This window comes from Felis catus, chromosome C1, assembly GCF_018350175.1.
Source record: "Felis catus isolate Fca126 chromosome C1, F.catus_Fca126_mat1.0, whole genome shotgun sequence".
NCBI classification, from domain to species: Eukaryota; Metazoa; Chordata; class Mammalia; order Carnivora; family Felidae; genus Felis; species Felis catus.
In genome coordinates, this window is record NC_058375.1 from 212,389,561 (window position 1) to 212,417,269 (window position 27,709).

The window sequence follows — 27,709 nt, forward strand, 5'->3', positions numbered from 1 at the left end:
CGGAGTCTAATCAGCTTTTGGAGGTGGAAATAAAAACACAGGATGCCCAGTTACATTTGAATTTCAGATAAACAATGAATACTTTTTTATGGAAGTATGCCCCCAATATTTCATGGGATATGCTTACCCCAAACAATTATTTTGTTTTTGAACTGAAATTCAAATTTAACAGAGCATCCTGTATTACTATTTACTGCATCTAGCAATCGCATCCCCGAGTCCCGTATTTCCTCCCCTCCCGATTCTGAATTGGGTGCCTATCACTCTGTTCTCAGAGTGAGTCATGCATCCGTCTCCACTCATTCCCCTACTGAACGGTAAACTCTTCCAGGGCAGAGATCATGGCTGGTTCACCACTGAATCCCCAGTGCATCAGACGTGATCAGGCAAGTGGTAGACTTCAGTGTTTGCTGAATGATTCGCGCCTAATTCCTGTTCCCTACGGTTCGCATCCCCTGTTCCAGGGAGGAAGCCACCCCGAGATCCAAAGGAAAACCCGGATATCTCTAACCTGAAGCCTCAGATCCCAGTGTTGGAGAGGGAAACCCTGAATTGGGTCTCAGGAGTACTCCTGGGGTCAAGCTGGTGTCCACAACGGATCTTGAGAGCCAGTAAGAGCCAGGGCGAGTAGCAATGGTGAGATAAGAGCCAGGACCAGGAAGAATCAGGGAGGGGTAGGAACACATAGAAGGAACAGGATTGTTGATGTGTATGAAATCTGCAGCGGGTGTATCTCCAGCAGGGGTGATCTCCTTCCCTTCACGCTCTTCTGCGGTTGGGTGGGGCTATTTTAGGGGACTGGCACTCGGTAGGCATGCCAAATTTTGCCTGAGGCTGGGAAAGGCAGGAACATCCCTCTGAGGCTCTGTGTCCCTCCAGGCTTTGCAGAGCCACCGGAAGACGGAGCTGTGTGCGGCTGGCAAGGAAGATCTGATGTCCCAGCTAGAGAGAACCGGGGAGGGAGACTTGTTTTGAATGCAGCAAATCTCTTTGGTATCCGTCTTTGCAATGAGTAAATAAGTGGAAATAGATACTCATTTCTTTCTTCAGGGTTATTTTAAGAAGAGCCAAGGAAAGCAAACAATACTAGTTGATAAGATAAAGTCTAATAATTGGCAGTCTTTTGAAAGTTGATTTCATTGGTAGAATGTATCTGACATCTGTACTTCACAGAATGTGGCTGTGGCTGAGCATTGTTTTTACTGGCTTCAAAGATTTTTTTTTTTTTCTTTTTTTGGTCTTAGATTCTTTGTTTAAGGTATAAAAATGGATGAGGGCCCCTAGTTATATTTATACTAAAGATAAAGTTATCAGGAAATCATATGCTTATCAGTGCTTTTCACAGCCTGTCAGCTGTTGGTCTTAAAGCAATCAGTAAGACCAGATGAATTTAAACATAACAGGACTGAAGACCGTTTAAAAGAGAAAATAAACAAACAAACATAAATTGCTTTTGCATGGGGCGCCTGGGTGGCTCAGTGCGTTGAGCACACGACTCTCGATTTCCGCTCAGGTCATGATCTCACAGTTCGTGAGTTCAAACCCCGCGTTGGGCTCTGTGCTAACAGCATGGAGCCTGCTTGGGAGTCTCTCTCTCCCTCTCTCTCCCTCTCTCGCCCTCTCCCTCTTCCATGTGCGTGCCCTCTCTCTCTCCCCCTCTCAAAATAAACATATAAACTTAAAAAAAATGCTTTTGCTTTGTTTGTAAAATATCTTTTTCAGAGATTTCTCCGGACTCCTTACTGCAGTCACCCAGGTCAGACAGAGGGGAAGCAGGACCCCTGAGTTAAGAACAAGGTTCTGTTGAGAAGTTCAGACTCGGTAGTGAGCATTCAAAGAACAACCCCAAACAGAGCTTTTCTGGCATTTCTGCACATCGCTACACTCTGGCAAAGAGGCTAAGTGATGCTCTGACCCCCACGTGTCTTTTCAGTTCTGTTAAAAAATTGTGTAGATGCACTATAAGAGCCCTAGGCTGGGTCCCAGGGGTGATGATACAATGAAAGGCTTTGGGCTCTCAAGGGGTTGACAACCCGATTAGTGGAGATTAGTGGGGTACTAGACAGTCTCCAGGGGGTTCTTTGATTACTTGCCCTCCTCCTATACCTCCCATTGCCCTCCAACCCCACCATTAAATCTATTAGCAATGACCTTGAATCTGTCTACTGCCCTTTCTTCCCTACCACCACTCTGGTCCAGGACATAGACGTCTTGCCTGGACGTGGGCACAGGCTGTCGATGGTGCTCTGGGCCCATGGGGCAAGCTGAATAAGATATCCCAAAGACATCAGGTCCTATTCTTGGAAATCTGTAAGCATTACCTTATTTGGAAAAGGGTCTTTGCAGATATGATTAGGTGAAGAGACCTGAGAGGAGAGGTTATCCTCGATCACCAGGGTGGGCCCTAAATGCAGTGCCAGGTGTCCTTATAATAAGACAGCAGCAGAGGGAGCTTTGGCACACGGAGACGAGAAGGCGATATGAAGACAGAGGCAGAGAGGTCACCAGTGACGCAGCCATGCGCCAAGGAATGCCAGCCGCCTTCAGAAGCTGGAAGACACAGTTGAGTCTTGGCCCAACGCTACTGACGGCCTACTTCTGGCCTCCAGAACCATGGGAAAATCAGTTCCTATTTGTGATGAACAAAGACATGAATGAATAAATAAAAATAAGTAATTAAAAAAATTGTTTTACATTTATTTGTTTTTGGGGGACAGAGAGAGACAGAGCATGAGCACGAGGGGCAGAGAGAGAGAGGGAGACCCAGAATCTGATGCAGGCTCCAGGCTCTGAGTTTCAGCTAAAACTCACTAGCTGCGAGATCACGACCTGAGCTGAAGTCGCGCATTTAACCAACTGAGCCACCCAGGTGTCCCCTCCTTTTTAAAATATTTGTTTATTTTTGAGAGAGAGAGAGACAGAGACAGAGCATAAGCAGGGGAGGGGCGGGGATAGAGGGAGCATTTCTTTAAATTTTTTTTTCAACGTTTTTTAATTTATTTTTGGGACAGAGAGAGACAGAGCATGAACGGGGGAGGGGCAGAGAGAGAGGGAGACACAGAATCGGAAACAGGCTCCAGGCTCTGAGCCATCAGCCCAGAGCCTGACGCGGGGCTCGAACTCACAGACCGCGAGATCGTGACCTGGCTGAAGTCGGACGCTTAACCGACTGCGCCACCCAGGCGCCCCGAGGGAGCATTTCTTTATATCGGCCTGAAAAGAGTAAGACATCCTCCCTCACCATTCATTCTAAAGTAGCTTCCAAGTCCCTTGCTATGACTCCACCTCTTTTTAATTACCTCCGTGGTAGTTATTTGGTACATTTCGTATGTATTTGTTGCCGTGTTCATTATTTATATTTCCCACTTGTCATATAAATTCTGTGAACACTTTTCTGTGTTGATTATCCTTGGATCCCCAGTGCCTAAAATACTGCGGGGCACGTATTGGCACCCAGTGAATATTTATCGAGTGACAATGAAAGGGAGAAGTGAGTTTTCCAGCAGTGGTTTTAAAGAGTGTTGTGGGAGCCCAGAGGAGAGGACATTTTCCAGCCTCATAACCTTGATACTTTATCAGGTAATTGCTTCCTGAGCTGTCATATGGACTAGGTTGATGAACAGCCCTTATATGCTCTGTGACATGGTCTAACAGAGCAATCTTTCGACAGAGCTAAAAGCGCACTAGTCTTAATGCCAACAATCATTTTTTTCCCTTTTTAAAACATTCTTGAAATGGTCTAAAACCCACCGTGGCTCCCCTGCTGTCAGGCGCAGCTGTATCCTTCACAACCTCACTGTGTGTGCTCATGGCTCCCGATTTGCCTTGCGCGTGGCCCCTTCTCCATGTCAAAGACAGGACACGGCTCGCTGCCTCTGAGTGGTCAGGTGGGCAGAAATTTCTTCCGCCTTTCAGCCCACAAACACACGTCTATTACAGGCATGTCAGCTGAAGTCCTACATCCTGGTGCGCTTCTGGAAATTCTGGAGAGGAGCCCTTCAATAACCTGCCTCTGGACCCATGTCTTACCCATCTTATCCACATTTTGTCCCTGGGGTATTTCCTCTTGCTGTCATACACCAGAAAGTGTAGATGCCTGTTGGTTTTGGCAAGATTCTATAGGGAGCTCTGACAGGAGACCCTTGCTGCTTAAAGTGATCTGTGGGTGGAAGCTGTTCATCGCCCGGGAGCTTGTTGGAACTGGAGCCTCAAAGACCTCCTGCATCAGAACCTGCATTTGTTTTGTTTGTTTGTTTTTATGTTTTGTTTTGAGAGAGAGAGAGAGTGCGCACGAGTGGTAGAGGGAGAGAGAGAGAGAGAGAATCTTTTTTTAAAAAAAATTTTAATATTTATTTTTGAGGGAGAGAGAGCGAGACAGAGTGTGAGCGGGAGAGGGACAGAGAGAGAGAGAGACACAGAATTGGAAGCAGGCTCCAGGCTCCGAGCTGTCAGCACAGAGCCCGACGCGGGGCTCAGACTCGTGAACCATGAGATCATGATCTGAGTTGAAGTCAGATGCTTAACCGACTGAGCCACCCAGGTGCCCCGAGACAGAGAATCTTAAGCAGGCTCCACGCCCAGCACGAGCTGGACACAGGGCTCCATCTCAAAACCATGAGATCATGACCTGAGCTGAAATCAAGAATCCGACGCTCAACCAACTGAGCCACCCAGGCGCCTCTCAGAACCTACATTTGAACTCAATTCCCAGCCACTTCATACCAGCGTAAAAGTATGAGAAGCAGTGGTGTAAAATATACCTTGGACTTGTCTTCATCGGGTACAAAGGAGCTTAGATAGACTATCCACCAAAGTCGCTAGTTAGGGACTGCTGCCATGAGGGTGAATTCTTCCCAGGATTACTGGTTTACCAAATGCAGCAGGGGGGTGGATCTGGGTGACCTGAGGGTGGTCCTCCAACAGAGAGAAGCAGATGCTGGCTTCTGGGAGGGAAAGCATACAACTAGGGGAAACGGGGAAGAGATCCGAGGGGACGTGGGCAGAGCATGGGTTCTACCCGCCACACCTCTCGTGTGAGCAGATTGGATCCAATTTTATCACTCTCGATTTTATCCACTGTTGCCCACAGTAACCTCCTTCTGGAGGAAGTGAAAACGCTCGAAACGAAACATCCTCCTAACCAGCAGCCGGCTGCCAGCTGAACACAAGTGTGACCGGGTTGGAGGAACAGGGACAGACAGTCTTGGCCAAGCTGATTTCTTTCTCAGAAAAGTAAGTAGTCGATTGCTAAAAGTTTTTACGAAGCTGGTGACATGTGGGTATTCACAGGTGTTTAACTGTGTTTTGGAAAATGGAGGATGCATGCTTTTGAGGAAGTAAATGCACTTGGCTTTTCTTCCTCTTTACAAGAATCTCTGAAATTTAAATAAATTTAAATTTAAATTTAAACTTGTCTATTCAAGTTTCAATAGAGTTTTTTGTTTTTGTTTTTGTTTTGGAGAGAGGAGGTGGATTAAGGTAATGTAGTTTACTTTTTTTAATTGGATTTATTGGGGTATGATTTACATACAGCAAAAAAAAAAAATCACCTTTTGAATCCTACAGTTCTTTGAGTTTTAAGTTTTAACAAATGTTTGCCGTTGTATCATTCAAGACTTAGAACAATTCCATCAAAACAAAAAACTTCCCGGGGCGCCTGGGTGGCTCAGTCGGTTAAGCGTCCGACTTCGGCTCAGGTCACGATCTCGCGGTATGTGAGTTCGAGCCCCGCGTTGGGCTCTGTGCTGACTGCTCAGAGCCTGGAGCCTGTTTCAGATTCTGTGACTCCCTCTCTCTCTGCCCCTCCCTCTGTTCATGCTCTGTCTCTCTCTGTCTCAAAAATAAATAAATGTTAAAGAAAAAAAAATTAAAACAAAAACAAAACCAAAAAACTTCCCTTCTGCCTCTCTGTAGTCATCCCTCTGTCCATCCCTAACTCTTGGCAACCATTGATCTGATTTCTGTCTCTGCAGTTTTGGCTTTTCCAGAATATGGTGTAAATGGAATTATGCATTTGGTATCTTTTTGGGTTTGGTTTCTTCTGGGGTTTACCCATATTGTGTGTGTCAGTGTGTGTGAGTATAGCTTAACCATTCCTTTCTATTGCTGAATAGTATTCTCGGTATCAACATACCAAGATTTGTTTGTTCACCAGTTAATGGGCATTTGGATTGTTTCCACTTTTTGGCTATTATGCATAATTATGCTATGAACATTTGTGCACAGGTTTTTGTATGAACGTATGTAGTCATTTCTCTTGGGTAAATACGTAGGAGTAGAAGGGCTGGGTCACATGGTAACCGTAGAAACTTTTGAAGAAACTGCCAAACTGTTTTCCAAAGTTGTGCAACCACTAACACTGTCCAATTCCAGATCATTTTCTTCTCCCTGCAAAGAAACTCCATAACCATTAGCAGTTACATCCCATTCTCTCCTCCCCCTGGACCCTGGTAGCCACTCATCTAATTTATGTCTCTATAGATTTGCCTGTTCTGGACACTTCATGTAAATGGAATCATATAATATGCGGGGTTTTTTGGTTTGTTTGTTTCTTGTTTCTTTTACTCAACATAATGTATTCGAGATTCATGCCTGTTGGAGCACGTATCACTCCTTTTTCATGGTTGAATAATATTCCACTCTATGGGTAAACCCCACTTTGTTTATCTACTTATCAGTTGATGGACACTTGGGTTGTTTTCACTTTTGGGCTATTATGTACAACGTTGTTCTGAACATTTGTGTACATGTTTTTGTGTGGACGTACGTTTTCATTTTGGGGGTATCTAGTTGGTACGAAATTGGTGGGACATATGGTAATTCTATGTTTGCCTTTTGAGACATTGTCAATTGTTTTCCAAAGTAGCTGCTTCATTTACATTCCCACCGACAGTGTATGAGGGTTCCAGTTTCTCCACATCATCTCCAGCACTGGTTTTTGTCCTTCCTTTTGATTTTAGCTCTCCTAGTGGGTATGAAGTGGTATTTCATTGTGGCTTTAATCTATCTTTCCCTAATGCCTAGTGATGATAAGCATCTTTTCATGTCTTCTTGGCAGTTTGTATGTCTTCTTTGGAGACATGTCTATTCAAATACTGGGCTCTTTAAAAAACTGTGTTATCTGTCTTTTCATTATTAAGTTATGAGTCCAAAGGTGGGAGTTTTGAATATGGAAAAAATTATACACTTTTTATTTGACGGTTTGAGCTTTTTGTGTCCTATAGAATCAATATTTGCCTGACCTGAGGTTGTAAAGATTTTTCTCCTATTTTGTTTTCTTTCCCTAAAAACTGTATAGTTGTTGGGTTTACATTCGGGTCTATGATCCATTCAAGTTGAATTTTGTATATGATTCAAAGTACACATCAAGGTTCATCCTTAAAAATATATAAATATAAATGAAAAAAATATAATTGTTTTAGCACTATTTGTTGAAAATATTCTCCATTGACTGTTGATTTACCATGACATCTTTTTCCAGACACTATCATTGGTATAGGTCTCTCCATATACCAATATCACAGTGTCTTAGTTATTGTAGCTCTTACGGTAAATCTTAAAATTCGGTCGTGTTATTCCTCCAACTTTGTTCTTCTTTTTCCAAGTTGTTTTATGTATTCTAGGTCCTTTGTTTTTATGTACAAATTTTAGAATCAACTTGTTAATTTCTTTTCTTTTCTTTTTTTTTTTTTAAAAAGCCTCCTAGGGTTTTGCATTGAATGTCAAGATCAATTTGGAGAGAACTGACAATTTCACAATATTGAGTTTTCTGATTCATGTGTATCTCTTTGAAGAGATAATGTTTAGAAAGTCTCATTGTTTTGCTCAGTTCCTATATGTTTATTGCTCACGATTGACAATTAGTCTAAGTCCGAAGTGACCGTTCCCCTCTTCTTGCCAAGGTTGGTTCAGGAATGGGCTTGTGACTCAGTTCTGGCCAATAGGCCGGAGGAAGAGTTCTGGGAAAGATATTTCTGTCCTAAGAAGACTCCGGAAGAGAGGCCTTTTTCTTTCTCTGCATGTTGTAATGTCTAGATATGACAGCAGGAATTGTTGTGGTCATCTGTGAGGGGAATCAGAACGAGGGCAAACAGTCAGCCTGCAGAAGATGACAAATCGAAAAGACAGAGAGGCCCTAGACCTTGATGATCGCGCGAAGCCAGGGAAATAATCAACCTTGGAGCCTACACGACCTTCCTTGTTATAGGAGAAAAAGATTTGCATGACAGCTCAAGCCCGTAAGAGTTGGGGGTTTCTGTTATGGGTAGCAGGAATCATCTTATCTAACATGTCCAGTCTTATCAGCTGCAACACATTCCTGAAAAATCACAGGCTATAGATTTTCCACTTAAAAATATTTTTAGTTTATGTTCCCACTGTTTATTTAAAATGTGCACATTGTTTTTTATTTATTTTTATTTTTATGCATTAAAATTTTTTTTAATGTTTACTTATTTTTGAAAGACAGAGACAGAGTGCGAGTGGGGGAGGGGCAGAGAGAGAGAGAGAGAAACCCAATCCAAAGCAGGCTCCAGGCTCCCAGCTGTCAACACAGAGCCCGATGTGGGGCTCGAACTCCCGAGCCGTGAGATCATGACCTGAGCCAAAGTCAGATGCTTAACTGACTGAGCCACCCGGGGGCCCCTGCATGTTGCTTTTTTTAAATTTACGAATTCAATATATGAATTTAGTCTCATTGTAAAGATACAAACTATACACACCTGATTAATATAAAAAGTCAAAGTTTTCCTCCAGCCTTCCCTTTCCCCCAAGCTAACCCAATACCCTTTCTGGAAAATAACCATTATTGTCAATGTGTTGTGCATCCTTCTGGATCTTTTTCTGTGAGTGAAAGGGACATATGTCAGTATATGTTAAAAACATAACTTATTTGGATATTTAGAGGCACAGGTGAATGAATATTTAAATTTGCAAGGGCTTTTTAAAAAACAGAAGAACTTTTGCCTTAGGTGTATTGAAATTATTCTAAATATTTTTCCTTTTATGGGAAAAACATATTGAGATACGCATTATATATTATAGCTCACAATCCGGTAGAGAGTCCTGCAATAATTTTCTGGCAACCTTTAAAAAAAGATAAAAATGTTTATCTGAAAAGAAATACACTGATGTCATTGAATGCTGGTCAATGGTAGTTCTAAAGTACACACTCACCGTGGACGACACAGCCAGTGTTGTTAAAATTACACTCTTCCACCTGTTGTGATGCTTGTTCTGTTGCCTCCAGTACACTTTTCTTCCACCCGTAAAGTCTAGGGCTGTGACTTTAAGTGAAGGGGCTAGTAAAAAAAAAAAAAAAAAAGTGTTTCACCATGTTAGATAACATGACTGCATGAGTCAGAGCTACCTGGACTAAAAAACTAAAGTCAATATTAAAAGAAATGTTCATTATTTCCTCCCAAACTCCTGCAATCCCATTCCCTGAATTAATTACCATTAATAATTTTCTTTATCTTCTTTTATACTGGTGTGTGTGTGCGTGCTGGGATGTGTGTATGCGTGTAGAATGGAGTCATATGTTACTCTTTAAGTCAGGATACAGGTTTGAATCCATAATAAAGCCCCAAAATAACAGTGGCTCTCACAGGAGAGAAGTTTATTTCTTGCTCATGAAAGAGTCCAGTTATAAGCAGTCTAGGAGGTATGGACTTGTCACAGTGTCAGTGACACAGGGTCCTTCTGGCTTGTGCTGTCATCCCCAGGTATCTTGCTCATCTACGAGATTACCACCATTTCTTCACTCCCACCCAAGGAGGGAGTGAAAATCCAGGGGAAGGCATTTCCCTTTAAAGAGCACAACCAGGAAGTTGCACATAACCGCTCTCATCCCACTGGCTATCGTTTAATCACAAACCACATCTCACTGCAGGGGAGGCCGGGGAGAAGTAGTCAGGGCTGGAAGGGTCCAGACAACTCCGGGCTGCCTCCCTACGGCTCAGTCTCGGGCGTCCCGAGCATTGGTTTGTTGCTGCTGTGACTTCTCTGGTTAGAGAATGACACAGAAAGGGCAGGAAAAAAGTAAAATGAAAAGATTGATCGACTTAATTAAAATTTAAAACTTCAGAACGGTGAAAAATACTGTGCAAATTAAAGGGCACGTGGCGGCGTGCCGTGAAAATGATTCGCAACATGTATAATACGCAGGTGCGTAATAATCTTACATATTAACAACTGTTGCAAATCTGTAAGAAGTCAGTGCTTCAATTAAAAATGGGCAAAGGATGCCAGTGGCAATTTAGAAAAAGAGAAATACAACAAGCAAATAGATATATGAAAAATAAACATTATAAGCATGCTATATGATTTTTTAAGTGCAAATTAAGCAACAAAGGGTATGCACCATTTAACACATCTATAGGGACTACTTGTGTTGAAACTTTATATGTGTTGAAACTTTATATATGAGTTCCTTTATATGTGTTGAAACTTTATATGTGTTGAAACTTTATATACGAGTTCCTGGCTGGGAGGAGGAAGAGAGGCTTTTTGAGCATTCTTGTGGTCTGTTGCTTGGAATATAATTGAAATAAATCTTTGGGAGGGCCTTTTGGCAATATGAATCAAAACCCTTGAAAAAGTACATACTTTGACTCAGACATTCTACAGTAGAAATGCGTCCCAAGGAAAACGTATGTTCTCTAACATTTAGAAAACTCAACACAGAATTGTTTACAAAATATAGAAAAATCCAGAAACAATGTAAAATGCCCCCTCAAAAGGGAATTGGAGAAGTAATTTAATGTCTGTCCATATAATGGACTACTCTGACGAAATTAACAATTTTGTAAAAGTATATTTATCTTAAAAAAGGAGAGATGGTTATTATGTATTTGTAGGCAGGAAAGCATAAACAATGTGTACAAGATGGCCCCATTTTAATAAAAGTATCTACATGAGTCATTTAGGATGCAACTCATAAGCAATAGAAAATTCCCTTTAAACTCACTTCAACAAGCAAATTTATTTGTTCATATAAGTAGAAACTCCAGAAGTAAGATAGATTTTAATGTCAGCTGAATTTAGCAGCTCAGAAAGCTCCTTAAAAACCCAGTTTCTTTTTATATCTCTTTTTTGCCTTCTGTAGCGCCTGCTTGGGCTGAAAGTTGGTTTGTGTCACGGAGGCAAGCTGGCCTCCAACAGCTTCCGGTTGTCCAACCGCAGAGAAAGGAGTGTTTCTCCCCAGGTCTCTGGCGGGAGCCCTACGCTTCCTTCTGACTGGACCACCTTGATTGTGTGGCATTTCCAGAGGCATGCTTTGTGTTGATTGGCTTAGGTCTGGATTGGGTACTGGTTCCTAAAACAAACACTGTTGGCAAGAGCATAAGATTATTGTAATTTAGTTTAGCCAGATCAGTCTCTATAATGGTGGTAGACATGGGGTAATTCCCAACAAATCTGCACGGATATCTACAACGGTGTGAAGTGGAATGGATGTTGAAAAGCTCACCCTCACCGCAGGAAACAGCCTGGAAGGATGTATACCAACCGCAGTTATCTTCAAGTGGAATTATGGGGGATTTTCATTTTTCTTATTTATGCCTGTTATTTTACATTTTCTCTTTTTTTTTTTTTGCTAATTTTACATTTTTGACAACAAACATATTACTTGAAAGTTTAAAAAGAAACGAAGGCTATAAATATGAGAAAAAGTTGGTGTATAACACTTGCGATGTAATTAACAGATTGAGAGACTTAAAGCAGACATGTTGGCAAACAGGAAGTCTGAATTTTCAGAACGGCACCAACTGTGCCTTGGAGAAGCTTCTGACTGCCTTTCTCTTGCCTCTGTATGAAACTGTGGTCATTTCTATAGCTGTACCATGAGATTTTTGAAGGCTAGCCTGGCTTAAGACCATTGGTTCCAGTGGCTTGCGTCTTTCCCTCGTGGTGGGGTGACGAAACTTTTTAGCTCTCTCTAGAGACATTTTCGCTTGTCAGCTTGAAACACCATGAAGTGGGTCCCAACTCCAGAAGGGGTGCAGGAGAAGCACTGGCCTCAGGTTCCTCTATTTCTTCCTTGGACAGAAGGAGCAGCGTGTTCTTTCAAGAAGTGGCTAGCACAAAAAGTCCCCGCTTCCTCTGAGAGCCCGCAGCTCTCGGGAATCACAGTGTGAAACTGGCTGTGGTCCCAGGGAAGGGGCTCTGGGTCTGAGGCTCAGGAGCCTGGGAGAATGTGAAGTGAGGCACTTCCCTTGACTCACTTCTGTTAGATGCTGGGTATTGGGGGTTCTTCCCAGGATTCATGGAGAAACTCCTGCTACTCTTCCACATACTTTTTTCCTGGAGAAGAGAACTCAGTTTCCCACTGGCAGAAAAGACTTCCACTCGTAATGTGAGGTGAGGAGTTCTCATGTCTGGGCATCTCGTTTCTCACTTTTATTTCTGCTTGGCATTGACCCTCAGCTCTGCATTTTCGGAAACTTGATTTTATCTGCACATGCCCTTCTGGAATTATCCCATGGTGATGATAAGCAATACACTGGCATTTTGGTTTCATGATGAGAACTAAGCCCATAGGACGGAAATGCTCCAGTTTGAGTGGTCGAGGCACCCCGGTCTCAGTAGGAGAATACCTGTGGGTGAAGAAATGAGGCCCAAAAGTGGATATTGGAGGGTCTTAAGGCGCCATTCTGTGTTTCTCCTAGTGATGCCATCTAACCTCCACCAGAATGTAAATTTCACTCAGGGAAGGACCTTGTCTGTCTTCTTCAAATTTGCATCCACCTCATCTAGAACAGTTGAAGGTACTCAACTGGCTGTTGAGTACTAAGAGGCTGGCTAGCTGTATGGATGAATGTTTCTTATTTTCTGGAGTCACTGTCCCACGAGAAGTTTTCCTTGACTCTTTTAGGAAGATTAGACTCCCTCGTCTGGTTTCCATGGCACTTGGAATTAAGCACTTAAATTACAGAATCGAAACTATTTGCTTGCTCATCTATCTTCCCTAAAAGATTGCGGGCTCCACAAATGCAGGGATCCTGCCTTATTTTTCCATTTAACTAACTATAGATACTTCAGAGTACTCTAGCACATAGCAGAATAAAGTAATAACACTGTGGCAACCTCATGAGTATCTCTCAGCTTATGGGATATGCTTATTAAGTAGATCAGGATATTGCATTACTCGGGACCCCTTTGCTTTTTCAATGGTGATGCATTATTAACTTCTTACTCTTTGCTTTTCATTGCTTCCAAGGGAACAAACATCCTTCTATTTTCAGCTGCTATTTCAATACCTTTCTGTTGAACCTACAAATACACTGAATGGTTTCCATAGATTACATTTCCAGGATCAAACTAGTCACCTCCTGACGTGGTACAAAGAGGCACCTTAACCTCACAAGCAAACCATCTCTAAGTCTTAAAATAGCATGTATTAATACAATCTAGAGACAGCGCATCCCTCTTTGGTTATATGGATTCTTCTTCTCTGCTCACACAAACTAAAGTCCCCAAACTGGTCCCCACTCACTCTTGGCTCATCCCTTTTATCACCTATGGTCCTCTGTCTGGAGACTGCACTTCCTCTCGTTAGTGCACTTGCCTTCTGACCAGGTCACATTTCCTTTGGGGTCAGGTGGGGATTTGCATGGTGCTACTCTGACAACTCTGAAACAGCAAATGTCCTCATGCGGCTCCAGTCCTGGATCGTCCAGAAATAATATTCAATGTTTTGAGACCAGACATTTAGGGAGTCAAAACATAGACTAAATGGCAACCACACATTTAAGATCAGGGTAGGCTGAAAGTCTGAAACGGGGTAGGTGCTCAGGTTAGGTGAAATTGGTGATAACCAGAGACTCATGATATAAGCCTGATTCATGGACTTTGCTACAGCCAAGGGTTCCATATCTGCTGTTAGTTTGCGGGAGGCTGAGCTCATGGATGTGAATGGTTTAAGCGGCCAAGGAGGTGGTGAAAAAGAAGGCAGGAAATTTATAGTTCTTTGGGAAGGTTCTCGGAGTATGGGAGCAAATCTCAAGGCCAGAATGACACAGATGTACATTTGTGGGGTACACACCGCTGGGAGATGTACATCAGCCGTTGCTCTCCTATCTAAAGCCCACCCTCATCTCCCAGGAGGCCTTGCATCCTGCGCTTGTGTTGTCGCCTGGATCCATCCAGTTGTCTTGCACACTGAGAATCCCTGTGGTGACTGGTCGTTATTCTTTGAGGGGGCAGCTTCATTATATGTCTGCATTCTGCTGGCTTTGAAAGTCATTTGGGTCAAAACCAGAAGTTGGCCAGTATGTAGGCCTAGCTATCTATACCTCTCAAACACACTTTTCCTTAAATTCGATTATTTCATGGCTGTTTGCCTTCCGCGTGCATCATTTACAAGTTAGCCTTTATCATTGGTCCCCATTTCCTATCCACAGTTCCAGCCTTTTTTGCCCAGTTGTGGTTTTCTAGAGGGCTTCTTTATTCTGTCTTCTTCAGTCAGCCTTACTAAACTTTCTGGTATTCTTGCTCTTTCCAGTGAGTTCCTCCTGCTAGCCCCATGTCTCTACTGTCCGGGATTCATCTCATCATTTCCTGTCCTGGTTTTTCATGCAAGAAAAAGAATACCTTCCCCAGATCCTCTTCTTGGGAAAAGGAGAAGAAAAACACACATCTGTCTAACCAAAGGTTTGTGGTTTTTCGAAAGTTTTCTCCAATCCAAAATGTGTGAAATTGATCTATGTTTTTGTCATCTCTCTCAAACACTACACCAGAGTGCATACCTGCTCTTACTTCCAAACTCGTGAAGTAAATCTCTTGAGGACAAAGACCATATCTCATTCTTCTCTGCAAGCTCAGCATTTAGCACAGTGCCTGTTACAAGGTGGGTACACAATACACGTTTATTGAATGAATGAATGAGTGAGTGAACATATAAGTGGAGAAAATGGGACATGGGTGTGAATTTTAAAATTCAGATTATAAATTTTTTTGATCATTCAAAAGTGGTTGAATGATAACATAGCTGGGTTTTTTTGACATCAATGGTTTTCTTTGTCACCAATACTTAGAATGTAATTCCTGTTGAAAAATACAAAATATAATTACAGATCATGTTTGCAAAATAACACTGACAACAATGATGTTTCTTTACTTGGGAATAAGTCTATTAAATAAACAGATCAATATAGTGGTCATATTTTAAGATTGTCACAAGGATAAATATTGAAATAGCCATTTGCTCTATAAATATGATTCAAAATTCTATGCCACTCCTAAAAGGCAAATATAAATGTTAGTGAAAATAAGCAAGGGCATTAATAACTTGGTACAAGTGGACTTTAATATGGAAAAATGAGAGTCCATTCATATGGTAATAGATTTCACTGTGACCCGTGGGCTTATATCCCTGCCAAAGAAACTCTGTAAATATATACGCTTCTGAAAACCGAGAGAAATCAATTATATAATAACTAAGTAAAAGATAAAGTTACTAACTATGTGCTAAGTAAAAGTTTTCAGAGAAGGCCATGGTTAAGGCATTCCACGGGTTTTACTTTCAATTATTTAAATCATAGTTTTCAGGTCTAGAGAGTCAACTTTGTATGACATATAATCAAGCATAGTATATATTTTACTCAAAGATACCTAACACAGGTAAGAGAATTTGACAAGTAATATATATTATATGTGGATTTCAAAACTAAGGGAGTGCTTTTCATCAGTGAAACAAATCATAGCATGTAAAAAAGGGTAGGAAGAATAGCTATAATACAATTGGAGCTTAGTTGGGGGAAATAGGATTAAACCTGACAGAGAGTTTACAGCAATCCCCAATGCTGAGTCAGAGAGAGAAAGCCAAAGAGCTTCACGGCATCTGCTGATTCCAGCTTTGCCGAGATCCTACCAAGAAAACATCTGCTTTATGGCTAAAGCCAGGTGTGGTCTGTTGAGGCAGAAAGGGTATGTCCCGATGCTGGGGATGGGCCAACTCTCTGTGCGACGAAGCAAACCCATTGGCTGTGGTGTGGAGGATTGCTTACCAGCAGAACACAGAATTCACTATCTTGGCAGCTATTGTTGATCTGTAAGCTTTAATAATGTTGGAGTGATACGCAGGTAATTAATTCTTGAATAGCTTAGTAATTTCAATAATCCAACAGTAAAATCGCTTCAGTGGGTTTCAAAACTAGATGCAACTCGATAGAGACAAACCAACAGACCGAAGACAAAATCCTCTCAGAGTCTGGGAAATGGTATCAGCAGTGAATCACATGCTTAGCAACATACAGATTACTGTTTGCTTTTTGTGGTTTATAGACATCATACTGACCTTTGGCATCTGGAGAGATAGGGAGGAAGGGAGAAAAATACCGTCTGCTTACTGCCTGCCCGGTTACCGTCAGGGGCTCAGGACCACGGAAGCTCCATGGTGTCAGACACCTGGCGTGTTTTACTGTGTGTCTCCACCGATTAGATCCGTGTTGGTGGGCCCACATGGACGGGTTTACCCTGCTACCTGAAAGCCCAGTGTTCCTATGAAACCTTTCGTAAACCAGAACATCAAGCGAAGAGGCAGTTACCATTAATTTATACGGAGAAACTTGTAAGCGTCCCCAAACCCCCCAAATTACCTCTCGTAGACTTTTCTGATACCACAGGACACATCTTGCTAATGGATACACAAAATAAATTGAGGTAAAACTCATAGACACAGCTCAAAACTCTGGCAGCCTGAAGACGAGATGCTGAGCACGGTTCCGGGGAAGCAGGTGGTGGGGCCGCTCTCGCAGCTCGGGATGCGTGCTGCCTCTATGGTGGCTCCCTGCAAAACACGTGCGGGATGCTATGGTGGCTTTTTGCCTTTTTTTTTTTTTTTTTTGTAAAAACAAATATCCTCTTTATTTCTTGCAGTTAGTAAAAACAGGAACTGACGTAGATCTTTCTCAAAAGCAAAGCGGTGAAACATGACCTTTCGAAAGGTGGATGATACCTATAGCTGGAATTCACCAACTGATAGAATAGATGTCTGTCGGCTGGGACTGCCACTTTTGTTCTTGGTTAGTCCCCTGCCAATGCAGAGGGCTCCTTCCAAGCAGAACTGAATGGCTCTGCTTTTAGCCAGTGGACCATAATTTTGTATAAACTCATTACTTAAGTTTATATGAAGATTCACGGAAAATGTCGTTACATGTGATCTTCTTAGAGTTAGTAATGCACAATCCTTTTCTGAAATCCTAGAATGGCTCCTATGTCTATTTCTATCTGCAGATATATATGGGACGGCGAAATGTGTCCTTAAATTGTGTCCTTTTTGTTATCACGGTGACTGTAATGTTAGATCACACACTTACTATTATTTAGGTTATAAAATGAAAAGTGCTTTGTCACCATTCTTACGAGCTACCTTCTTTTCAATACTTCATTATTTAATATTTACTTATATTCCAGGTTTGGGGGAATTTTTTTCACCCTAGCCTTGTTTGTGGGCAGCCTGGTGTTTCAAAAGTCTCAAGTAAACATGTGTGTGCACGTTGTTTTGCAAGATGTGTTTTTACGCATTAAATAGTTTAGAAAAGGCCAAGTTTCTATTAAAACCAGGTGGCAGGTCTCTGGATTAATGAATCCTGTGAGTACTTCAAAGAATATCTGTGCATCAAAATTGTGGCCAGAACAAAACTGGGGAGGGAAGCTAGAGAATTTCCCTTTATATGTGAAAAGGCAAGTTCAAAGTTAAAAAGTTAACTGCCTAGAAAAGCACTCAGAAAAATGTGTGATCTCTCTGCCTTCAGAGGTCACAGGATACACCTTCAGAGGCTTTGTGATTTCATCCAGTTCCCACGTCACCTCCAGAGCTGTTCTCAGATGATTAACGGTCATAGCTAATATTTACTAAGTGCTTGTCCTTGACGTCGAGTGACTGGTGCTGAGTAGACACCGGTCTCCTCCCTTCCTTCCTGCCAGCTTTGAGGAGAATAACAGTGGAGATCACCAAAGCTTCCCAGACTGGAGTGGTATTTTTAAAATACCAGAGAAGTAAGGCCACAATTAGAGCAAAGGGGAAGACTAAACGTTTAACGTGGGGCGGGCGTGTCTATCGTGGGAGAGGAGACGTTCTGATCATCCGGTGGGGGGGTTCTAAGAGCTATTCTGGAAGTATCCACTTCATCTTATTGGCCTTCTGCCAGCAACTACAGAGCACATGAAATCATTCCTGAAGTCTGTTCTCAGCTGATGAGTCCTTTCTGCTGGTGGTAAGTCAGATACTGGCCCTAACCTTGGCATCCACTGCCTGACTGACCGCGAGGCCCAGGAAGGAACGGCCCTCCTCCCTCTTAGAGGGCATAGGTTCTGGGGGTGGGGAGAGTCTGGAGAGACCCGTGGGAAGACCTTCTCAGCTACCTGGAAATAAGGTGGGAGCCGGGAGCTGCTCTGCCCCGTGGAATCAGTCTATTCGGGCTGCCAAGACAAAATACCGCAGACGGGGTGACTTAAACAACAGAAACTTAATTTCTCACAGTTTTGGAGGCTGGGAGTCCAAGATCCAGGTGCTGGCAGGGTTGATTTTCTCTGAGGTCTCTCTCCTTGGATTACAGATGACTGTCTTCTTGACGCCTCTTTACAAGGTCTTTTCTCTGTGCGCACGCATCTGGATGCTCTCTGGGTTTCCTAATCTCCTTTTCTTTTCTTTTCTTTTCTTTTTTTTTTCTTTTCTTTTCTTTTCTTCTTTTCTTTTCTTTTCTTTTTTTTCTAACTTTATTTATTTTGGGGGAAAGTGCAAGTAGGGGAGGGGCACAGAGAGGGGGACAGAGGATCCGAAGCAGGCTCTGTGCTGACAGCGGTGAGTCCGATGCGGGACTCGAACCCACGGACCTCGAGATCATGACCTGAACCGAAGTCAGATGGATGCTCAACCTACTGAGCCACCCAGTCCCCTAATCTCCTTTTCTTACAGGGACACAAGGGCACCAATCAGATGAAATCACAGCCCACCCTCCCGCCCTCATTCTAACGTAATTCCCTCTTTAAAGACCCAGTCTCCAGATGCAGATACTGGAGGTTCTGGAGGTTAGGGCTTCGACATATGAACTTGAGTGGGACACAATTCGGATCACAACACCTGCTAAGTTTTCCTTTTTTTTCTTTTTACAAAAGAATTCAACCCACCCGCACCAGTACCGTTAGGAAAAACCTTAACAAACGACATTAACAAAATGTCGTCTCAGAAATCAGGAGAATTGGGTTTGAAGCCAGATTTCACCATTAACTGGCAACTCCCTGAGAGGTGTGTGGAGCTCCTCACAACTTTTATGTATGTGGAGTCTTTCCCCGACGTGGGGAGCGGGGTCGGGGGGGCGGGGAATGCCTGGCCCAGTGGCTTAGAGATCACACCTGCAGGGGGGACTGCCTGCTCCAAGCTCCAGTGTCCCTGTCACCAGCTAATTAACCCTGGCTGAGTTCCCTCCTGCCTCGATCTCTCAGCTTTCTCTTCGGAAAAATGCAAATAATAATTGTGCCACCTTCCTGGGCTGGTGTGCTGATGGAAGGAGGCATCTCTCACCAGAGTGGTCTCGTAGTGAGTAATCATCGCGAATTAGCCACTGTTCCAGTTTGTGTCGTTACCCGTTCCTTAACTCCCTTCCAGGCCCTTCCCCCACGTTAGCACACATCCGATGCTCCCTTGGTTTTCTTCGGAAGCGGGGTGTCTGTTGAGGAATGCTCGTCTTGGGTCCTCTGAACCTACCTTGGCTCCTGCAGAGGTGAGGGGAAGGGGGAGATCCCGTAGCTGGGAGTGCCCCAGTGCTCATGATGAGGACAAGGCAGGCAGTGGCCCTCCGTGGGAGGAATCTGTCTCCCTTGACCCTGCTGCTGACGAGGATGGGGCACAAAACAGAGAGGACAAATGTGCTGCCCCAAGTTCATTAGCTCCCTGGAGAAACGGCTTCACGTACACGTGCTGTTGTGGAGGCACTACCACCATCTTTTCCTGCCAATACGAAGATGAACAAAGACCAACCAAATGAGAAAGACCGAGGCCATCCACTCAGAATTTGCTAGAGCGAGGGAGGCAGCCACAGTCGCTGCCTCGCAGCAGAGCCTCAAAGGCAGGCAGAGGAGTAGAGGGGAGCCTACGGGGAACATGGGGAGGCTTATGGGCCTGCCCAGATGGGAGCCTGGGGCCTGGAGAAGCTGGAGGCGGGCTAACTAGAAGGGGGTGTCTATGTGACTGTTCGGGAGGACATACGTGGCTCTCTCTGGTTGGTCCTAAGTTGGAAGCAGGGACAAAAATCAGGGACGCTGTCAGTGATTAATCGAGTCCTGGCCATTTGGGGCCAGTTGTTACAGAGGCTGTTGATTGGCTGGCTGGACCGTCACAAGAGACAGCAGGTTGCCCCCCCTGGGCTGGTGACTGTGGAGGACGGCTTGGCTTCCTGGCAGGTGGCTGCGGGTTGTGGATCAGAGTTTAATTTTTAAATATGGGTCGGCCTTATCCGTTGGTATATTCCGTCTCTCACCGAGGGCAGCACGTCGTCCTCAGGGGGTTGCCCCAAGCAGCGTTCTTAGGATGAGACCAGCTGCTTCCCTGACGTTCTTAGGTGCCCACGCAGCCCTTCCCACACGTCTGCTTCCCACAGGATTTTCGCAGGGAGTGGTGGTGCCTGTTTTTTTGTGGGGCAGTTGTGGCCAGAATGTAAGTCTCTGCTGACATTTGTTAGCCTCCAGGGTTGTCTTTCAGAGCTGAAGCCAAAGGAACATTTGGGGCCAGAAGAAAACGGGTATTCCCATTTTACGATTCCGGAAGAAAAACGCTCTAGGAATTATCCATAAGTGGAGGTCGTGCGTATAGATGAGGATTTATTTGTTGCCATGAGCTCTTGATATGCAAATATACCTCCGCGAGGGAATATGAACTTGGAGACTGGGAGCGTCTGTCTGGCTGCATGATCCTGAATAAATTACTCATCTTTCTGAGCTCTCATAAATAAATGAAAGGCAATAAAACTTGCCCTCATTGATTTTGCAGATTTGCAACGTTCCTGTCTATAAAAAGAGTTTCAAGCCACCTGCTGTCATAGCAGCGTCTTCACTGTGCACATTTGTCCTTTGCCGGGCTCCTGCTCGTCAGAGCTCCTATCAGACACCACTATGCAAGCAAGGGTGGGCATACCATGTCGCCTCTTAACGTGTGGCATGTGCTACTTCTAATTCTGATCATGCAAGTCTCCTCATTGCCTACGAAGTGAAGTTTAACCTTCGGAAAGGTATCGAGGCCCTCGAAAACTGGTCCTGGACTTTGTCCTCTGAATAAGCCTCCACTCCACCAAATTCAATCTGCTCATAGTTCCCACCTTGGCTTTTGCTGCTTTCTGTTGGCTACAATCTGCACTTCTCCTCGTCTCTATCCACCTTTGCCCCTGCTTTGCTCCAGTTTTCAACCTGGAAAGGCTGGATTCAAGTCTCACCTCTTCCAACGAGCTTTCTCTCCCTGCCTCTGTAACCCCTTCTATTCCGAACAACGTCCCCCTGCTCCCCCCACCCCGCAAGAGACACCCAACCTTCTTACTCACTTGGCAAATGAGTGAAACGACACATGATGTTTCTGGTTATGACTACCCAGTTATATTGTATTCTGCCTCTTCCCCTGGGTGAGAAGCTTCTGTATGTCAGTGCCTGTGTTTTGCCACCTGTAACCTCACTGTTTTCCATTGTATTGGGTATTCATTGTACGTTTCGACGCACAAGGAGGATTGTGGAGTACAATCATGTGACACCGTGCCGTGTTGATCAGAGTGTTAAACATATTAGAAAACTACAGAGACTAGTTCTTGCTTGCTCTCAATAGTAAATAGTTCCCTGAGACCGTATCAGATCTGGAGGGAGAGGGGTTTATTATAGCTGCAGCTACAGTCATTCAGGTGGAAAAAAGGAGGTTGTACAATTTTTTTTCCAAAGGAAGTACAATGAGAGTCACTCAGGCTCTGTGTAGGGTTTCAAGTCTTAGAACACAGCCAGGCCAAGCCCCGCCCGTTGCTACTGGGGAGGTGCTATCAGGTGAACTAGACAGGTGTGCAGGGGCCGATGGGGGGCAATGCAGGTGCAGGGTAGTCCTGGTGAGCAGCAATGAGGAATCCAACAGGGAAGCTACAGAGAAGACGAGGATTCTGGGCAGAATGAGGGGTGAGAGCAAGACTGAATAAAGGGGGGCGGTGCATAGCCCATTAGCTAGGTCAAACCCGGCAACAATTAGCCCAGGAGTGGGCATTGTTGGGAGGCCCAGGCGGACTATAGAAGAGCCTGGCAGGAGTGACCCCCCTAATACTGGGACTCGGAGGCTGGGTTTTAGATCCTGGGAGGGGTCTAGACCTGTCCTAGAGAGCTGGTGATTCTATTCAAGGCTCAGCCATGGGGAATCAGATGAGGACATTCTGCATCGAGGACAGGGCCAATCTTGTCTCAAAAAATAAGGAAAAGTCCCAGATAAGAGCTGGCTGCTGTGGATACGAGTGAAGATGACCTTGTGGACAGAGAGAAAGGATGTGGAGTTTGCAATCCTAGGCGGCTGTGATGTCAGGAACGAAGGACCAGAGAAGGGAAGCGACTTTAGTGTCCAAAACCCCACTCCTCATTGGCAGCAGACCTAGGTTTAAAGCCCAGTTCTTGTGATTCCGCCTGGTGGGGTAGAGTGTTCTAACTTTGCCCCATCTCCACTGGAGCCCTCGGTGTCCGTGGTGGTGCCCTGAGGACAGTTACAGGAATGTGCTCTGGGAGAGAGCGATGAGGAGGCATTTAATGCGGGCAGATATGCATTTTTCTATCGATCGTTGAAGGGTTCTGGTGTAAGATTTTGACCGAAAAAGCTGTAGCTAAAAGAAAGCTTGATGATGAGTTTGACAATGACAATGACCATTTCAATTTCTTTGTATTAAGACATTTTTTTAATGTTTATTTATTTTTGAGAGAGCGAGCACAAGCATGAGCGGGGGAGAACAGAATCTGAAGCAGGCCCCGGGCTCTGAGCTGTCAACACAGAGCCCGATGTGGGGCTCGAACTCACAAACTGCGAGATCATGACCTGAGCCGAAGTCCAGTGCTCAACCGACTGAGCCACTCAGGCTCCCCTGACCATTACAATTTCTATTCCCCTCTGGAGAGCCGGGGAGTAGAGAAATAAATGCCTGGAGTTTGACCGCACGGCAATGGCACAAAAATCCATCCCAGCAGGGGAAATTCTCCACAAAGGGTGACAACGCAATATGCGAGGGAAAACGGTGACTTTGGCAGGGATTGCATAAGGAGCCGTGGCATCTTAGATTCTCAGAAGCTTGCGGTAGCTGTCTCCACGGCGACGTGCCCTTTAGGAAATTAATGTAATATACTGTGTCTCTTTAAAGTCCACTTTATATACTTACCACGCGAGGGGCTTATATAAGAAAATGGAAACCCATTCAAGCTAGCTCAAATAATGGAGGGGTGTGTTATATTTTTAGGACCCAAGGACAGAAAATGCAGAGCAACCTCAATGGAATCAGAAATTCAGGAACCCAGGGGCACCTGGGTGGCTTAGTCAGTTAAACGTCCAACTGTGGCTCAGGTCATGATCTCGTTGCTTGGAGTTCAAGCCCCACGTCGGGCTCTCTGCTGTCAGCTCAGAGCTTGGAGCCTTCTTTGGATCCTCAGTCTTCCTCTCTCTCTTCCCCTCCCCCACTTTCTCTCTCAACAATAAATAAATAAACATTTAAAGAAAAGAAATTTGGGAGCCCATGCTGTTCTCTTTGTCTTGCGAGGGCCTTTGTAGACTCTCAGGGACCTTGTCGTTCCCTCTGCTCTCCTCTTGCCCCTCGCTGTCACTTTCTTCACTCACCCACATCCCACCATTACTGGCAGGCCAATGACATGACATCATACTTGGGCCACATTCTCTGTGAGGACTTTGCAGTTGGATGTTTAAGAGGCAGACACCAGTGGATTCAGCACCGTTTCCGGAATAATTCTCCCTGCGTCAGATAGCTATCCCTAGTTCCACAAAACACTGAGGTGGTGGGGAAGTAAGGAAAGCTAGTAGCGGGGAGGCAACAGTTGGCATCTCTGCCATAGACTTTCAGAGACAGAGATCCAGAAATTCGGGGGTTCCCCAGGCTGTGGCACAGTGGGCTGTTCACTGCTGTGCAGCCTTGAGAAGATTCCATGAGGCTATTACACACATCTTACCATTTCAGTGGCCACAGTTCCTCAATAATCCTAAGGTCCCAGCACCTTCCTCGATGGATGGTCTTCCAGCCGAACCACAGAAATGGTATTTCTACAAATGGGGTCCAGTTGGGTTGGTCACATGACATTGACCCAAGAAGAACTCGGAACATGCATTTGATGTTGGATTTCTTTTGAAGTTTATTTATTTGAGAGAGAGAGAGAGAGAGAGAGAGAGAGAGAGGGCTCAGGCAACTGGGGGAGGGGTAGAGAGAGAGGGAGAGAGAGAATCCCAAGCAGGCTCTGTGCTGTCAATGCAGAGCCTGATGTGGGGCTTGATCTCACCACGAGATCAGGACCTGAGCTAAAATCAAGAGTCTGACATTTAACCCACTGAGCCGCCCAGGCACCCTTCTCCCCCAGCCCCCCCCCCTTTTTTTTTAAAGTGACCTTGCATTTGACATGAACTTCCTTGTAGTGGTTGAGAGAATGGGTGCTGGCGTTGTACTCTGAAATTCAAATCGTGGCCCTTCTCCCCAATAACTATATGGCCCTGAGTAGGTTACTTAGCCTCCTTAAGTCTGTTTCCCCATTTGCAAAAAAGTGCATAATAAAACCACTCAGTGGAACATAAACCATACCCCAGGGTTAGAACAATATGCTCTAAAAACAGTTTTGATCCCTAGAAAGTACTGGGTAAATGTCACCGATGATTGCTATCATTTTTGTTAATATCTTTGTCATGTTTTATGGACCCAAATGAATTCCAGCCTCTGCATCAATAGCTTCCTCACATCCTTTACAGATCTTGCCCTAATGCATTCCCCAGACCTTTGCATGTGCTGTTAACAAGTGCTTGGTGATTAATCAACTGAGTTTTACACTGTTGTGCTTTGTGGCTCCAAGTTGAAAAAGTTCTCACAATCAAAGATGGAAAAGGATGCACAGAGCGTGGAACCTTGACCTGATTTTGAGCAATTTGCTGAGTACTGAGAGTCCACCTTTCAGATCTTCCTTTTGGATGGTTTGAGTATGTGCCCCTCTCCTGAGATAAAGAGAAGACCCCCAAATGATTTCTCTAGTTTCTTTTTTTTTTTAATTTTTTAAAATGTTTATTTATTTCTGAGACAGAGAGAGACAGAGGATGAGTGAGGGAGGGGCAGAGAGCGAGGTAAAGACACAGAATCTGAAGCAGGCTCCAGGCTCCGAGCTGTCAGCACAGATGCGGGGCTTGAATTCACGGACCGCAAGGTCATGACCTGAGTCAAAGTAGGACGCTCAACCAACTGAGCCACCCAGCCGCCTCTGATTTCTCTAGTTTCTTTGGTTCATGTCCATACATCTAAAATTTTCATCCTCTATGCCAAAAAACGTGCAATGTGTTCCTTGAGATTTACAAGGTCACAGAGTTGGAAAACCACCCAAGATGCTTCGTGATTCACTCTTTCTGGTGCTTTAATCCCTCAGGAGCCAAGTTGCCCTGAAGATCATGAACTTGTCTTCTGACCACTGCAACATATCGGATTGGCTGAGGCTGGAAGCAACAGTGAAGGCCTCTGTGTATGTGGTGGCCTTCTTCTTTGCCACATTCGTCACCGTCATCATCATCACAATAGTGTTACAGAATTCGAAGCTGAGGAGAGAGGTCCGACACATCCTCCTGTGCCACCATCTGCTATGCATCTCCTCCTACTGTGGCCTCGGGGTGGTTTTCCAAGGGATGCGGGCTCTGCTGGCGAACAGCCCCGTGCTGGTGTGCTGGGTGGTATTTGGGGTCCAGCTAAGTGTTGGAGAAGGGATCCTCTTTACGCTGGCCTTGATGGCGGTCAACACTTACCTGGCTGTTTGCTGGCCTTTGAAATCTCTGTCCTTTGTAGATTCAGTTAAGTACAGGATCCTGGCTGCGTCTTGGATAATCATTATATTCAAGAATGTTTGCTTATTCCTCATAGAAAGCGCTAACCCCCCTCGAGTTGCTGTTTTTAAATCTGAACCCCTGTGCCCTGTGATCTTGAATGGCCCTCCTGCCAGAGCCGTTGGCATGGTTTTCCTTTTCTTTCTTCTGTCCATCATTCTTACAAGTTACTTTCTGATCTACCGAGAAGGCAAACGGGCTGGCCATTTTAATAGATCAAATATCAAAGCAAAAAAAACAGTCCTTATTCATTTAGTGCAGATGAGTTTGCATGTAATACCAATCCTGATATTCGTAGGTTTGGGAAAGATGTGTGGGGTGTTTTTCTTTGCTTTAAACCTGGTACTTTTTGGAGTCTTTGCATTTGCACAGTGTCTTAACCCCCTGATCTATGGGCTCTGGAACAGAGAGCTGCAAAGCGGATTATACCACTGGATGTGCTGTCAGCTGTGGTGTGGTCACATTATGAACGACAGAGAGCCAGTTTAATCTGGAACTCAGCCACTCGGAATCAATGACTCTAGCCCTAGCAGACCATCAGCCAGGCTTGAGGACTTGCCTTTTACGCAACCTAAAATTGGTGCCTTGGTTTGATTCTGGAAGCGATGGGAGTAAGTCAGAGCTATTCATCTGGCTTGCAAACTTCGTTGCTGTGTGCGCTGAACTGGCCTCACGGAAATCGTTTTATATCTTTAATTCTAAACCCAGATCAACATTTTTGGCGGCATGCCCTACTGTGTTTCAGTAGTCAGGCAGCTTTTGAGAACGCACTTGTTTTTAGAAATGGAGAACTGGTCCATGGTTGATAGGAAGAGAAGTTTGGCTGTTCCTCTTCTATTAATTAGGGATAGGCTTCGCTGCATGTAGTAACAAAGCAGAAACCAAATAACAGTGATTTTGTAAAGTTTGAGATTTTTTTTTCTGATGTAAAAGAAATCTGGAGGTAGACAATGCAGTCTTATATCACAGCTCTGCAAGCAACAGGTTCATTCTGTTCTACTCTGACATGCTTATTATGCTACCTCATGGCCCAAAATGGCTGTTAACGTTCCTGTCATCACGTTCATACTCCAGCCAACAGGAAGGAGTAAGGGGCAAAGGAAGGTCTATACTCTCCTTTTTTTTTAAAAAAAATTTTCAATGTTTATTTGTTTTTGAGAGAGAGAGAGAGCGAGCAGGGGAGGGGCAGAGAGAGATGGAGACACAGAATCTGAAACAGCCTCCAGGTTTGAGCCATCAGCGCAGAGCCTGACGCAGGGCTCGAACCCACGAACCGTGAGATCATGACCCGTGCCAAAATTGGAAGTACAACCGACTGAGCCACCCAGGCGCCCCTATACCCTCCCTCTACAGACACTTTTTAGAAGTTACACAAAATACTTTTTCTTCTATCTAACTGGCCCAAATTTACTCATATGCCTATGCCTGGCTTTAAGAGAGAATGGGAATGAATTTTAGCTGGGTAGTAGAGTCCCTGGCTAAACATTGGGGCTCTTGATACTAAGACAGGAAGGAAGAATGGCCATTAGGAGGCAAAATTATTTCAGGGGCCATTTTCCTTTCAACCAAATAAAGTATAAAGAAAGATAACGGATGGGTTATAATCGTTACAAAACTATGCTCTGCCTTTCGATGTGATATTTG

At 44.3% G+C, this 27,709-nt stretch overlaps 1 protein-coding gene across 3 annotated transcripts; it reads left to right on the top strand.

Moving 5' to 3' along the window:
* The first annotated feature begins 5,091 nt into the window (after positions 1–5,091).
* LOC101093204 (probable G-protein coupled receptor 148) lies at positions 5,092–27,655 on the top strand. Of its 3 annotated transcripts, none has more exons than XM_019838826.3 (4): positions 5,092–5,232; positions 14,501–14,649; positions 14,736–14,845; positions 25,618–27,655. In XM_019838826.3, exon 4 carries the CDS (start codon positions 25,640–25,642, stop codon positions 26,552–26,554), a length of 915 nt encoding a protein of 304 aa, XP_019694385.3. In that variant the 5' UTR covers positions 5,092–5,232; positions 14,501–14,649; positions 14,736–14,845; positions 25,618–25,639; the 3' UTR covers positions 26,555–27,655. The 3 variants fall into 3 exon arrangements, with proteins under 3 accessions (XP_019694385.3, XP_023115559.2, XP_023115558.2); XM_023259791.2 differs by lacking the exon at positions 5,092–5,232 and adding an exon at positions 8,666–12,357; XM_023259790.2 differs by lacking the exons at positions 5,092–5,232; positions 14,501–14,649; positions 14,736–14,845 and adding an exon at positions 14,856–18,215.
* The last annotated feature ends 54 nt before the right edge of the window (positions 27,656–27,709 follow it).